Raw genomic sequence first — 14,966 nt, 5'->3', positions numbered from 1 at the left:
TTTATTAGAAACTGGAAAGCAAAACACTAATGTCAACCATACTTCACTGTCGATACAAATGTTCCTCTTATTAATCATATGATGTTCTGTCTGTCAGGTTACATCCTGTACTACACGCTGGATAAGAACATGCCCATAGATGATTGGGTGATGGAGGCGATCACCGGTGACCGGCTGACCCATCAGGTCGTGGATTTGAACCTCGACACGGTTTATTACTTCAGGATTCAGGCCAAGAACGCCAAAGGAGTCGGCCCGCTGTCTGAGCCCGTCCACTTTAGGACCGCCAAAGGTCTGTCAGAGAGAGAGAGTGTGTGTGTGTGTGTGACTGAAGATCAAGATCTGCTTCATCTGTAAATTCCTTTGTTTTATATTTGATACGTTTGCTGTCTCCCTCTGTTGCTGTTTCAGTGGAACATCCAGACAAGATGGCCAATGATCAAGGTAAGCTTTTTCCCTCTACTTGAGTGTGTGTGTGTGTGTGTGTGTGTGTGTGTGTGTGTGTGTGTGTGTGTGTGTGTGTGTGTGTGTGACTAGCTTCAAATTCTTCATTGTAAAATAGTTCTTACATTTCCAATAATCGCTGGTCTCGAGTCGTCTCATTTTTATTTCTTTTCATTTGAATGTTTCCTTCAAATCATCAGCTAGTTTCATTCCCAAAAGTTTTTGAAAGATTAACATGCCAACTATGTCATAACATGAATGAATTATCTTTTTTATGGTAATTTAAACTATGAAGGAGTTATGTTTTTACAATGTATCAATGTTCTGGTTGGAGTTGACCTTGCGGGGGAGATGATGCGTTCGGTCGTTGGTGTGAGTATCTGTCTGTCCACGGATAATCCTGCACAACACTGGATCCATCAGCTTCATATTTGTTGTGGTCATTTATGACTGTATGTAGCGGTGATTGACATATTTTATTAAAAATCAATTACTGAGATCACTTAGTGATAAAACAAGCCTTACCTAGTTAAAGAGGTTAAGATGAATAGAAAACAGAAAGCTGATTGAAGTGTTTGAAAAGCAGTTGGTCAGTGAGTCTAGTAAATTGAAACTGTTACTAAAACTGCTAAATGTCGTGAATAAACGGTTCAAACACTTGGCTGACAGTGATCGTCGCATGTACACGAATGTGATGAAAACACTTCACTCAATGCGAACAACCCCGACTCGTCAAGCTGAAGGGAAGTCGTTTGTTATTTTCTTGGAAAACATAAAAGTTATTCTGAGAGAAAAATAAAAGGAGAGCGAGCCAGAGAGGAGGAAGAGCATTTTGTAGTTATTAATTCAGACGTATGGGGGCGATGGAAAAGAGCTGTTTACCATATTAAAGTTCATCAAATTAACTCAGACATAATTAACGCTCTGTTCGCTGGTTCTATTCATCACACGCAGCTGGCAGAAGGGGACATAATGCTAATGATTGAAGCCTCAAAACTTTTTTTCTAATTTGCGTCTCTAAACTTTTAAATCTCACAGCAGCTCAGAGAACATGACAAATCATTTGTAGTTTTTAATGTGTATTTTCCTAAGCGTCCTTTGAATTTTAAGTGTTACGAGCATTAGCAATTAGAAAGCATCATCATCATGTAGAGTTGCATCGTTTGATGCCCAGAGCACACACAAGTAAACAACAGCAATACATCATCAGCAACAATAGACACGACTGAGAGTGCACAGTCATGCTCTGTGAGGCTGCACTGCGGCGCTTTCAGCTGAATGCAATTCATATTTTGGCATGATAGCCACATCCATGGTGCTGAAAAGCTCACAATGCTATGTCATGCCGATGCTAAGCAGGCGTACTCTTTGCCGAGATCACCATCTTAATTCAGCCTTCTGGCATGCTAACATGTGCTAAGTAGTACTAAACACAACGTACAGGGGGGGGGGGGGGGCTAAGTGCAGGGTCCGCCATTGCACGGCGCCCCTGGAGCAGTTTCTTGCACCATTGTGCAGGTATTTAGTTACAAACCAATTGAAAGTTTACCATCATATTGGCGTTGGCACATTGGGAAACAGAATGTGTTTCAATGGGTGTTGCAAATCTATGCACAAGGTCTACGGTTGGACCCTTTTGACTCAGACGCCATCTGATGGAGGCAATTCACAACTTCCCAGCAGAGCTCCATTTAAAGATGCTGGCTCGTATCCTATTTTGTCCATGAAAATCGAAAACAGAAGGCAGAGAGCGTGCGATGACTTCCTGCTGGGAATACAGATACAGCTCCCAACCTGTTCTATGATCAGAAATCGACATCATCGAAGATTCCAAGCAAATACAGGGGGGGGGAACAGCACTCAGGCCACCTTTGTCTGAGCCAAAGTACTCACTGCTTTCTACAAATGCAGTCTGGGAATTTCCAGTGCAGCTGGACTTAAGAGCAGTGAAGCGATGCGGACACTGAAGCAGAGAGTCTCAGCTCCCGTGTCAGGGTGTTAAATGGTGCTGTTTGTCACTGACAGATGTGTGTGTCTGTGTGCGGACACTGCGGTCCCTCTCCAGATAAATCAGAAGTGTTGTCAGGGGAGAAGGGAAGATTGATGTTCAGCCTTGTTACTGTGAGCCTTACACTGTAAACACACGTACACAAACATATACACACTGTTTAATGCACACACAATGATAGGCTGGCAGGAAACATAATTAATGTGTGTTTTCAGAAGCATGAACATTTTTAAATCATTGTTCCTGTAGCTTCAAACTGCAAGAAAAACTAAAAATGTGCTTGATATTTGACGGCGCGGTTACTCACCACCACGGCTGCTGCTGCTGAGAGAGAAACCAGTTTTAGTTTTAAAATGTGGGAGTATGTGTCGTGGTTTGGGTTCAGGCTTACTTTGAGATGTGGAGGTCTTAAGATTAAGTTTCGCACTAACAGTTGGGAGGTTTTTGGAAAGTCCTCTCATCAGTTTGAAATCTCTGTTCTCTGGCAGCCTTCTGTGATGATCTGTGTCTGACTTCCTCGTGGGATTTCCTCCTCCAGTGTTCCTGATTTACGTACTGGCTCAGCTGCTGGTTAGCAAAGACATAATAAATACCTGCCAATTTCAGAATACATGTGTATATTTATATTTTTGTACTCAAAATAAACTAATAGTACTCAGAGTAGACCATTCTCCAATCTCAACCACTCTTTTCACTGTTAATCTGTGGCTGTTTCCCCATGAATGTATGCTAGGTAGCTAGCTAGCTATGTAGGGAGATGACGTCCCCATTCTTCTCTACTAAGCTCAGTAGTCTCTCTAACCGGCCTAAGCATCTCTCCAAACAGCCATCAATGGGCATAACACGTCTTTTGGAATTGCTTAACAAATCAGAGATGTGGGCGGTGATTCAGAGATGTGGAACCGGGCTGGAATCCGCTTTTTCAAGTCTTGAGGTTGTAGTACTGCTGGGAAATGTTACTTTTTTCCCCCTTCTGTTATCGAATGTCAAGAGGTTTCAACTGCTGACCTTATACAGGAAGTTAGAGTTTGTACACTCCGCTAGGGTCGTCCCTTGTCAAGAACTCATATGCTAACTATGACAATTTCTCACAAATGTCTAATAGGATTAAATGACGAAGTAATGACAAATTTGGGGAAAAAACAAGGATGTAAACTGCAACTTGACTAGAGGTAATTGTAGTTTTGCTGATGGTGTACTGCTGCGTACCGTCATTACTCTTAATCTAGCCTACAATGCTTTGAAGAGGTCGGAGAAACAGTCGACAATGGACACAGAACCGATTTGAACCTTTTGGAAACCAGGGGAATCATTTAGCCTTGGTGTGTGTATCAGCCAATATCAGCAATATCTTTCTACCTGTCCTATAATATACTATTTATTTATTATTTCTTTCTTTAAGCATGTTACAGTGTGACAATGGTTGTAGTGTTATATTATGATACTTGGGTTATGGATCTTCTCTAGCAGGCCTACACTACTCAAACTGAAACATCTTAGGGTTATGGTGGTGTGTTTGCATATTAACAAATATGCACGGTATATTATATGGTGTCAATAGTTTTAAGTGCTTTCCTCTCTTATTTGTAGCCTTTAGTGTCCCTTTATAATATATTATAGGATGCCTCCAGCCTTGAATCAACGCCAGCCAGACAGGCAGGCAGAGGCAGAGTGTGAGCTATTCATCCAGATTAAAGCAGCAGTGTCACAGTCAGGATGCGCCAACAGCTTTTTACAGTGAATTAAAGATCAGGAGATATTTGGTTTAGGGTCCTCCCTCAAATATCTGTCGTTTTTTTTCTTAAAACTATGCAATTTGACATAATGTTGCACCATTGCTATCACTATAGATCACTCCCATTAAGGTGAAAGAAAAAAACTTATCACAGTATAATCGTTTGTTTTTCCTTTTACACATTTATCAATAAGTATATTTATTCACAGATTATCCTAAAGAGTCAACTGCGTAGCTTCAGTATTTACCCAGAGATCCAGAAGCCATTAAAAACTTCTGCTGCTGAAATAAAACTCAAGGACTGTAAGTCCTTTATATGGGAACCAATCCAAATACCCATTAAGTGTATCCAGGCAAGTTGATAAAAGCTGAAAGAGAGCACACGTATGATAAGAATGTGTGTGTGCGTGTGTGTGTGTGTGTGTGTGTGTGTGTGTGTGTGTGTGTGTGTGTGTGTGTGTGTGTGTGTGCACCGGCTTAACAAAGTCATTTATTTCCTAACAAGGAACCAATCTCTCTGCAAAAATGACTTTTCCATCTTTATCTCAGCAGTTTTCTATTTATTTATTTTTGTTTCATTCCTGATGTTCCTGTTTATTTCTGCTATGTGCAGGTCGAGGGGGAGACCACGCCTACTGGCCATCTGACACCAACCTCATTGACAGGAGCAGCGTCAACGGTAACACACACACACACACACACGCTCACACACATTGTGCTTCTGCTTGGCCGAAAGAGGAATTCACTTTTGGTTCATTCCAGGACTCTATTTACTGCGTTGAAACCTAATCTCCTGGGAGCTGAGTCATGTCTGAACTTAGTTTCATGACTCGCCGTGTCCTGGCGAAGAGCTGCAGCTCAGCTGATTTACAGTCTGTTAGGGTTGCTTCCTGTGTTGTTGTCGTATCGCCGCCGGCAGGAAAGAATTAATTAGATTCATTATCTCACCATCAATCAGTGTTTTTATCAAACAGGAGAAAGTAATCTTTTCAGAGGAGCAAGAAAAGAGTGTTGTGGCACATCAATCACCTGCTTGTAGTTTTTAATATAATGCCAAGAACAACAATAACATTACTCATGATGATTCTTGACAATGACAGGGGAGAACATGAGCGTTTTTACTACAAAGAATGTCAAACTTCAATATCATAAATCTGAAGACCATAAAAATGTATTACAGCATTTCATATTTACATCAGAACATTTTTATTATTTTCAATTTTTCTTTTAACTATAATTTATGCTCACATTTTGATATATTGTCATCCCTTAAGACACTAGTTTTAATGTTATTATTAATATTAGCTATAATTCCACTTTTATCTTAATATTTTCAATCATCCAGACAAAAACGCCAATGGGAGTGTTCCTTTGGATTTTGGATTATTGCAAAAAATAAGCTCTGTGGCAAACAAGAGTTTCGATTGAGATTCAATCTGTATTGTCCTCTATAGGAACACTGTGGCCTGTGTGTGTAGGAACGGCTGAATGGTTCAGGATACGTACACCTGTTGTTCAGCAACATAATCTTTACATACGAACACCACTTTTTATGATTTTTGTTGTGTAAATGCAACCACCACAAGTACAAATCCACCACTTAGCTAAAGGCTCACTGTCGCCGTGGTTCGATGCTGTCGACGTTTAGCCACTTGTTAGCAACCGTCTTTTTTTAACAACACGTAAAAACTTCTAAATTCAGAGAGGGGTATTTACTGCATTTCTTTGTTGGAGAACAAGTTTTTTCTAACCACAGACCTTATTTCAGGAATGCCTTTGACATTACTTCAACTGCATATTCATGCTAATGCTAATATCAATCATGATACACACGCCAATGCTAATGTTAAGCTAATGGTTATACTTGTACCAGTGCTAATATTAAACAGAAATGACTTACACCTGTGCTAGAGGAAGCACTCTGCTGCACACAATGCCACCGCTAATACTGCTGCTGGTAATACGACTGAAACTACTGCTACAGCTGTTGCTGACAATACAAATCATGGACCATAACCATAACTGTCTCCTCTCATTTCTGTTGAAAGAAAAAACTGTTCAGTTACCGCTCCCCTACTAAGAGGTCAGAGGTCAGGGTCTGAATCTGGCATTGATTCAGTGTCTCACTGAAGGACAGTTTGTGTGTGTGACTGAGGCCGGTCTCTCTAACATTTTGTCAGTGTTGCTGCTGCTACAGCTGCCGGAGGCAATCATAAATCCGTCCTCTCTGACCTCCGACCTCCTCTGAGCTTTATGGCGGGTCAGCGAGGGCAAAGCCTCGTTCATCACCTCCAGCGTATTTCGTCTTTAACACAGTGTCATCAGTTATATCGCCCATCTTCCTCTCACTTGAAAAACAACCTACAGAGAATATTCCACCCCGGACTCTTACCACCAGGTCCCAGTTCTGCAGGTTGCTCCTGCATGCACAGCAGCATATACACAGGTGATCTGCTGTTGACATGATCCACTGACAGTGTCGGAGCCATATAGACTGTATATAAAAATGGCCGACATGACACCCCTCGCCAGTCGTGAAGCCAAAACATCTTGATGGCCTCATGTTACCAGACGGGACACGGTTTCTGTCGTGTTAGGTGCTTCTTATCGCACTGATTAATGTTTTTATGATGAGATTGGTTTTAATTAGTTATTTGATCCAATGAAAATGAGGTGTGACATCTTGATTGACAGCTGTGATTCTCTCTCGCTAACAAGCTGTGGCTGTGCTTCGCTGGCCGTTGGTTTGAGCGAGGGACGTGGGGACGCGGGGACGCGCCGTCCATCTCCAGTCTATGGTCTGAGCAGTTTGAGTGCTGATAAAAGCATTCGAGAAAATGTCTTCTTCCTCTCCTCTTTGAAGTCGGCTTTTGTCACGGCTGAGAGCTTCATACTACTCAGGCAATCAAAGTAAACAACATATATCTGGCTGTTCAAAGGGGTGTTGAATAACATCTTGCACCCTCATGTTCCCTTGAAACTTCACTTTCTGAAAGGTTTAACGGTTTGTACAAAAAGGATTGGCACTGTTTATGACTTAATAACATAACTAACAACTGAATAATAACTTTGATTTAAAGGTTTGTTTGTATAAACAGAAACCCAATGATGTAAAAAAGACTCTGTGAGGCTAGGTGGGCATTGCAGTGCCCTAATCTCTCATCTAATTTCACCATCTTGGTTTAGTTTGTGAGCATGCTGACATCACTAACAAACAATAAAAACAAAGTACCGCTGAGACTCATGGGAATGTCATTCATTTAGCAGGTGTTTGGTTATAAAACAGAGTACTGGACACACTGAGAGTCTAATATAATGGTGATAATGGTGCCATACAGAAAGCTAAGGGGGGAAGTTCATCCTCTGGGGAACATGAATATCTCAATGTCATGGCGATGCTTCAAACAAATGTTTCATTTGTGATGTCACTCAAAATCACAAAGTTCTTGAGACACATTAGTGTGGCGCTGGAGGAAAAGTCTCAATATCAGTTGGATTCATCCTCTGGGCACCATGAATATCTGTACAAAATCCATCGAAAGAATGTTTTAGTCTGGACAGACATTGCTAACACGAGACCAACGTTGCCAGTGTAAGACCAATTCATTTTTTAGGAAACGGGATGTCGGATTCACAGTCATGACCTTGTGTGAGAATTTTCTGTGACTCCACATTCATGTGTTATTATTTAATAACTATTTAAAGAAAGGACCCAGAGACTTTAAATGTGCTGGCTACAACTAGAGAGTGTAGAAAACGGAACCAAAAAAAGGACATTTCTCACAGAAGACATTTTGACATATAGCAGGACAGTATTGTTGAAATGAATGAATAAATACATTTTGGCAACATTCCGTTATGACGTTGCGGTTCCATTGCCATGCTGAATGCATGTTTGCTTGACTTTCTAAATGACACTGGTTGTCTCCCACTGTAGCTCACGATGATTGGGTATGTTGTCAACTTTGCGTCAGGCCGAACCACGCCCTGGTGCCATGGTCTTACTGCTGCTGGTAATACGACTGAAACTACTGCTACAGCTGTTGCTGACAATACAAATCATGGACCATAACCATAACTGTCTCCTCTCATTTCTGTTGAAAGAAAAAACTGTTCAGTTACCGCTCCCCTACTAAGAGGTCAGAGGTCAGGGTCTGAATCTGGCATTGATTCAGTGTCTCACTGAAGGACAGTTTGTGTGTGTGCCATGGTCTTGCCATGGTCTTTAATAAAACAGTCCTATATGGCAATATAAAAGTTCATATAAAAGTTCATTTATAAATAATAATGTTCACAGTAAGACAGACCCTCCTGGGCTGGCTTCAACCACCATATAAGAAATATAGAGCCAAGTAATGAAACCAATGTCATATTGGCTCTACATTTTCTTTGTTCTATATGTTGCCATTTAATGTGCAACCACTGAGTAGCTGCCCGGCGTCAGCAGGGTGACTTTGATGCTTGTCCGAGGTCTCTTTGTTGTCCCTGCTGGATCTTTCTGCACTTTGTGTGGATTGTTGCTCGTGTGATTTGTTGCTGTTCTTGTGGCTTTTGAACCGACTGAGCAGCTGAGAGCTTCCAATTTATTCCACACAGTGTCTCTGAGCCGCCGGGGGATTCAGAGCCATGCTCAAGGGCATCTCAGCACATGTTAGTGCTCCTGTTCTCATCGGTGACATACGTGTTGCTCGCAGCTCAGCTTTGACTTTCCATCTGTCAGTCGCTGCTGCTGTCACTTATAGCACTCAACTACAACGATGACATTTTCCTTTTTTATAGTCCATAAAGTTCTGATTTATCGTGTTAACCTATTTTCACTTTAATGACAAACTCACGTTTGTTGTGATGATGCTTGTCATGATGCCATGTGCTTTAACTAATTGTCACCTCAAGGGTTAGAATTTTTTCGGCTACTTTTACCTTTTTTACTTTTACTTTTACCAGTTGTGTCATGAATCAAATGTATCAGATGAACTACCAAGAAGCTGCTTAGCAGAAGACTGCTCATGTTCTCCACTAACTCAAACTCAAACAAACCTTTCACAGCTTTGTCTCAATTTTTCCTGGAATTAGCATCAAATTACATAATTATTTCTGGGAAATTATTAGGAAATTATAGATTCATAAAATACATCGTTACAGTTTCATTTCCCAATAGGATGGCTGATAAGCTATTCCCATACGAGCAAAAATAAAATTGTGGTGTAGAGATAATCAATAATGTATGTATTTATTAAATGCAGTGTTTTAAGTGTCAATTAAGCATGTCGATGATAAAAACACTAAAAAAAACGTGTACATTTTATACTATAGAATTAAAACCATCAAATTATCAGGAGAAAGTCCAAGGCCTCAGTGTTCTCAGCAGTAGTTCATTGTGGGAGAAGCACAGGTCTTAATAATACCATTAACATGGCCAGTAAGCCAGGTCATGGAGAGCGAGCTAGCATGCACAACACCCAGCCCAGTCGGCAGGAAAACAAATACATTGCTGTTGTACGTTTCTGCAAACCACAGATACGTTGAACGTTGACTCTTTTTGTTTTTGTTTTTTTTGCATTCTGTCAGAGCAAGTGACGTAGCTCATCGAGCGGCGGTGATTAAAGGTTACGAGGTACAATGACGAGTAAAACGAGCGAGAAAGCCGCAGTAGAGTGTGGCTGCCGTTCAAACTAACTCCACACACTGATCATCAGATCACCAACGCATTCCCTGATCCCATTCCCGCTCCCCAGAGGTAGAACCCTTTTTGATGTTATTGATCTGCACCTTTACTCTGGCACCGTGAAGGGAGCAGATGTCAGCAAAGGTCCAGAGTGCTGTTTAAAAATCATGTGAAAAGAAAAAAAGTAGAAAAGGAGAAAGATGATGAAATTTAACTTCAAAAAACGGAAAAGAAATGAAAGTGATATTACGGCCCCTGTGCTGCAGCTGTAAGCTGTGATGGATTGTGGTCTTCATTGAGGGAGACTGGAAAGAGAGAGAGGGTGAAAGAGGTAAAGTGCCTCTCTCACACATATTTTTCTTAATCTATCGTTCCTCCATCTCTCCTCTCCTCTACCCTCCATTCTGCCTTTTCTCTCTCTCGTATCCCCCTCTATCACCCCCCCCACACACACACACACACACACACGCACACACTCACACTCCTGCTTCTTCCACTCTCTCTTTCTCTCTCTGTAGCTTCCCTCTCCACTCAGACCGTATGCTTCTCCCGTGTTTTCCTATTTTCCCTCTCTCTCTGCTCCAAGGTCGAGTTAATGAATGACAGAGCTTGTCATCAATTCCCCTTTCTCCCTTTATACCTGTCACACACATGCACACACACCAACGCACACACACGGACCGACACACACACACGTTGTGTATTGTTACAGCAGCACCATCTTTGTGTGTTCATATAAACCACTTAGGGTTTAATTCTGGAGGCTTTTTTGAGGTCGTGTGTTTTCATCACTAAATTGTCTAAACTGTATTTGTTTCCTTTTGGCTGAATAAGAACTTTTTAGTTTTGTTTGTGGATTGTGTTTTAATGAAAAGACTTAAACGAGGTGGATTAACAGGATGGTGGACATTACATGTATTATTGTAAATTGCCTGTATTTATGTTTCAGTTGTCTTTTCAGTTCATTTCATGATGCAAATAACAGAAGATTAATAGAATGAATGACTTTAAATCTTTATTCACAATGTCATAATATGATGAGCTTTCACAACACACTGTCTTCTTGATGGAGGAACATCCGTACAACATCCTTCGTCATGTCAAAGGAAATAATTCAATTAAAATGAAATGTAATTTCATGAGATTGACCATTATGAAAAGTCACGTGCAAAAGGCTTTTCCCTTTTCACAAGAAACAAGATATAATCTGGACATGTTTCATATTTAAAGTTGTAGTTTTCATTTGTTTTCAGGTTTACTGAAATTAACATTTCTTCTAAAAACGACAAGTCAATCTCACATTAAAGGTCATTATCAGTATGGCAGTAGTTTTATTACATTTCACTGTTGACAGTAATTGCTTTGAAATTACAAACATAAAAAGTTTTTTATATGGAATTCAAACGATTTCATGAAATACATTTTCATTTTAATAACAAGAATCATAATAATTCCATGAAAGTGCAACCCTAAACCCACGCCTCCACAGTTAATCTGCCTAAATATACTTTTAGTACCCTGTTTAATAATAATTCCCTGCCTCCCCTTCTCTTTGCTATATTTCAGAGTCTCCCATTGGTCAGATGCGTCCACCGCACGGCAGCGCCACGCCCCAAAAGAACAGCAACCTCCTGGTGATCATCGTGGTTTCCGTGGGAGCCATCACCGTGGTGGTGGTCGTCATCGTGGCGCTCATCTGCACCCGGCGCTCCTCCGCCCAGCAGAGGAAGTAAGACGTTTGTTCATCTGTGTGATGGCAGCCAGCAGCTGTCGGGGTAACCAGGCAGACGCTTGATGCTTGATGATCTGTTCGGCTTGTTTTCATAGAAAAGTCGAGTCCACCATGTGCTTCCTACCGACTGACACTGAAACGTGTGTGCGTACCCAAAAACCGGGAAGGACCTGACCTGAAATGGCTTTTATCACACTCGGTTCATCTTCTGCTTTCTAAATCCCATTTATCAGCGATGCTTTATAATCCTCATCAGATTCCAGGCTTACTTTGTAGCGGTTTGTCAAATTGTTTTTTTTATTTTCTAATCCGGTTCACGATGTTTTGATCATTGTTATTGTACTAATCCACCTTGAATTATAATCTTTCAGAATTCAGTCCTGGAAATACAACACTACCACTCACCACCAGTAGAGATGTAATTGCAGAATGTAAATACGTTATTGTTATAGTATGGTTATTGCAGACACAATATATATAAGTAGTATCAAAAATTAGGTTTGAGTCCATGAAAGGATTCAAATTTAGAATTTTGCAATCCAGTCATCCAGTAAACATCTGTTTGATTTATTACTCCAGTTCATGGCGTTTCAGATGCTATGATTTATACATTGTTTTGCAATGTTTCACTGGTTTCAGTCTTTCTAATCCAGATCAGGGCTGTTTCATAATCCAGTCCATGAAATCAAATATTCAATTGCAAAGCACTGATCAGCTCAACAGCAGAATCCTCGTCCTCCTCGTCTCTCCTTCCACCATCATCTGTCTGTCTTCATTTTGTTCCAGCTCGTCCGTGTAAATTGTAGCATACATGAGCAATTCAAGTGGTTTCATGGTGGATGCACAGGGGTGCTCATGTTCTGCTGGGATTGAGAGGGTTGCCTAGCGACACTCCAACAGCAGTCCACCCAGGGTTCAGTGTGTTGTCCTCGAACACCTTCAGTCACCTGCCTCGTCCTTTGTGCAGGAAGAGAGCGAGCCACAGCGCCAGCAAGAGGAAGGGCAGCCAGAAGGACTTGCGGCCCCCCGACCTCTGGATCCACCACGAGGAGATGGAGATGAAAAACATGGAGAAAGCTCCCAGCGTGGCCCCGTCCGGACACGATTCCCCCCTTCAGTCCTGCCAGGACCTCCCCCAGGTCGCACACAGCCAATCAGAGAGCCAGTTGGGCAGCAAGAGCAGCCACTCAGGTACAGGATAGATGCAGATTCATTGATTTATCCTTATATCCATCCACCTTTGTTTACATGTTATACCTTTATTTTATGATTTCTATAGTTTTGTATCAACTGTATTTTGTCTTGTTTATGAACTTTGATTTGAGTTTGGGTGTCTCCCTTTAGATACATGTATCATCTTAGGGTTCATCTCTATGTTGCTTGGCAACATAGAAATCTAAAATTAGAAATGCAATTGCATTCATAATCTGCGTGCTAAATATAAAAAGTCATCTTTTCTTCATTTCTGTGGTGCTAACAGATTCATTTATCCCCATTATGAGTCTGATTGCATTCTGTATAATGAGGCCTGTATTAATTATTAGATGTATAAATCATTTCTCCCAGTGGAAAATAGTTAGCAGAGCGCATTTTAAAACTCTGTTGTGGCAGCTTACAGAAGGGGGAGAACATGTGTGAAAGCAGTGGCGGCTGGTGGAACATGTTCTAGGTAGGGCCATCCTATCAATTTCAGCAAACATCCCAGTATGATTTAATGCAAAAAAAAATGTAAGCATCAAACACGCATTATTACTTGGCAGTTCAATATTTAACATTTATTCCAACACGAAAACAATCAGTAAATAACACTTATATAATACAATATAACATGTTCATTTATTGAGATGCCCCTATGGACCTTGTTATAGGAGGTGAAGATCAGGAGAAGTAAACATGAAGTGTAATTATGAATACTGATGTTAAATTAAGCTATGATGAGTTTTCACTGTTAATTTAACATCTCTATTACATGTTGATGCCTCCATGACCAAGTTAAGCAGATGAGACTGAGGACAGCTATGTAGAAGAAAAGATGTTCACTTTGCATAATATGTAGCTTGACAGAGTTCTCATGTGTGTCCTGGTGTTCTCATGTTTCCTTACCTCCTCATCCCTCACTCCCTACCCTGGTGTTCTCATGTTTCCTTACCTCCTCATCCCTCACTCCCTACCCTGGTGTTCTCATGTTTCCTTACCTCCTCATCCCTCACTCCCTACCCTGGTGTTCTCATGTTTCCTTACCTCCTCATCCCTCACTCCCTACCCTGGTGTTCTCATGTTTCCTTACCTCCTCATCCCTCACTCCCTACCCTGGTGTTCTCATGTTTCCTTACCTCTTCATCCCTCACTCCCTACCCTGGTGTTCTCATGTTTCCTTACCTCCTCATCCCTCACTCCCGTAACTGTCCGTGCTGGATCCGTCCCCGTTGTTTAAAAAGCTAAATAAATGATTAGCATGACGTCATCCAGCTAGCCAAACCTGTCTGGTGTACAGCTAGTACAGAAGCTTCATGTACTGCTTCCCTTTCCCGCGAGTCTGCTGTCTGATTGTGAGGTCAGGCTGATCTGATATCAGCTCTTTGGCTGCAGAATCTCCGCCAAAGTTCTCCTCTCAAACGGGTCTTGGAGGAGGAGTGCTCGCGCTGGCGCTCGCCTGTAGAGACTTCTCCTGACGAGAACGCGCAGCGAGGGGGGCCTGATCGTTCTGGCCCACAGCTGAATCTATTTGAGGGCGCTGATTGGCTCAATTGTATGTCACTCATTTATATCTTGAATCAGCAATTGGCTAAACTGCTTCATAGACCCGCCTCTTTTGGGCCAAAACGATCAGGCTCCCCAAGCTGCGCGTTCTCAGAGTGTCGTGCACACAGACAGAGAGCACGAGCAGAGAGCACACAGGGGGAGAGCACGAGCAGGAAAGGCATATATTTTGCGCAGATATCATATTTTACACACATTACTGGGTACATTCCATAGTTCAGAAACACAAATATTGACAATTTGTATAATTTATGATTATTATAATTTTTTATTTATTTTTTTTTTTTTTGTGTGGCTCATGGTGGGGCCATGCCCCATGGCCCTCTATTGACCAGCCGCCACTCTGTGAATCCCTCTTTGTCATATTGGAATGTTTGTGTTGTTCCAGGAGCTGACGGCGACGAGGCGTCCAGCAGTATCTCCACTCTGGATCGCTCCATGGCTGCCAGGAGGGGGACGCGAGGCAAGATGATGATTCCTATGGACTCACAGCCCAGCAACACACGTAAGTAACACAACCCTGTGCGTGCGTGAGTTCACTGGCCCTCAACCACCACCAAACACAAAGTACAGCCGAGGCTGACGGCAACGTCATCGTTTTGCAGGTATTTCGCCAGAAACC

At 41.7% G+C, this 14,966-nt stretch overlaps 1 protein-coding gene across 1 annotated transcript in view; it reads left to right on the top strand.

The window, feature by feature from the left end:
- The window catches only part of dcc (DCC netrin 1 receptor), a gene marked incomplete at both ends in the record, with an annotated part of 265,559 nt that overhangs the window by 214,848 nt on the left and 35,745 nt on the right, over positions 1 to 14,966 (top strand). Inside the window, 6 exons of the mRNA XM_079290162.1 lie at positions 98 to 292; positions 412 to 444; positions 4,801 to 4,866; positions 11,419 to 11,581; positions 12,552 to 12,775; positions 14,733 to 14,849. Of these exons, the coding sequence (XP_079146288.1) occupies positions 98 to 292; positions 412 to 444; positions 4,801 to 4,866; positions 11,419 to 11,581; positions 12,552 to 12,775; positions 14,733 to 14,849 (798 nt within the window). The remainder of the gene's footprint in view (positions 1 to 97; positions 293 to 411; positions 445 to 4,800; positions 4,867 to 11,418; positions 11,582 to 12,551; positions 12,776 to 14,732; positions 14,850 to 14,966) is intronic.

This window comes from Melanostigma gelatinosum, assembly GCF_949748355.1.
Source record: "Melanostigma gelatinosum genome assembly, chromosome: 18".
In the NCBI taxonomy this organism is placed as follows: domain Eukaryota; kingdom Metazoa; phylum Chordata; class Actinopteri; order Perciformes; family Zoarcidae; genus Melanostigma; species Melanostigma gelatinosum.
The sequence above is the reverse complement of the archived record's forward strand: the minus strand, read 5'-3'. Positions and strand labels throughout refer to the sequence as shown.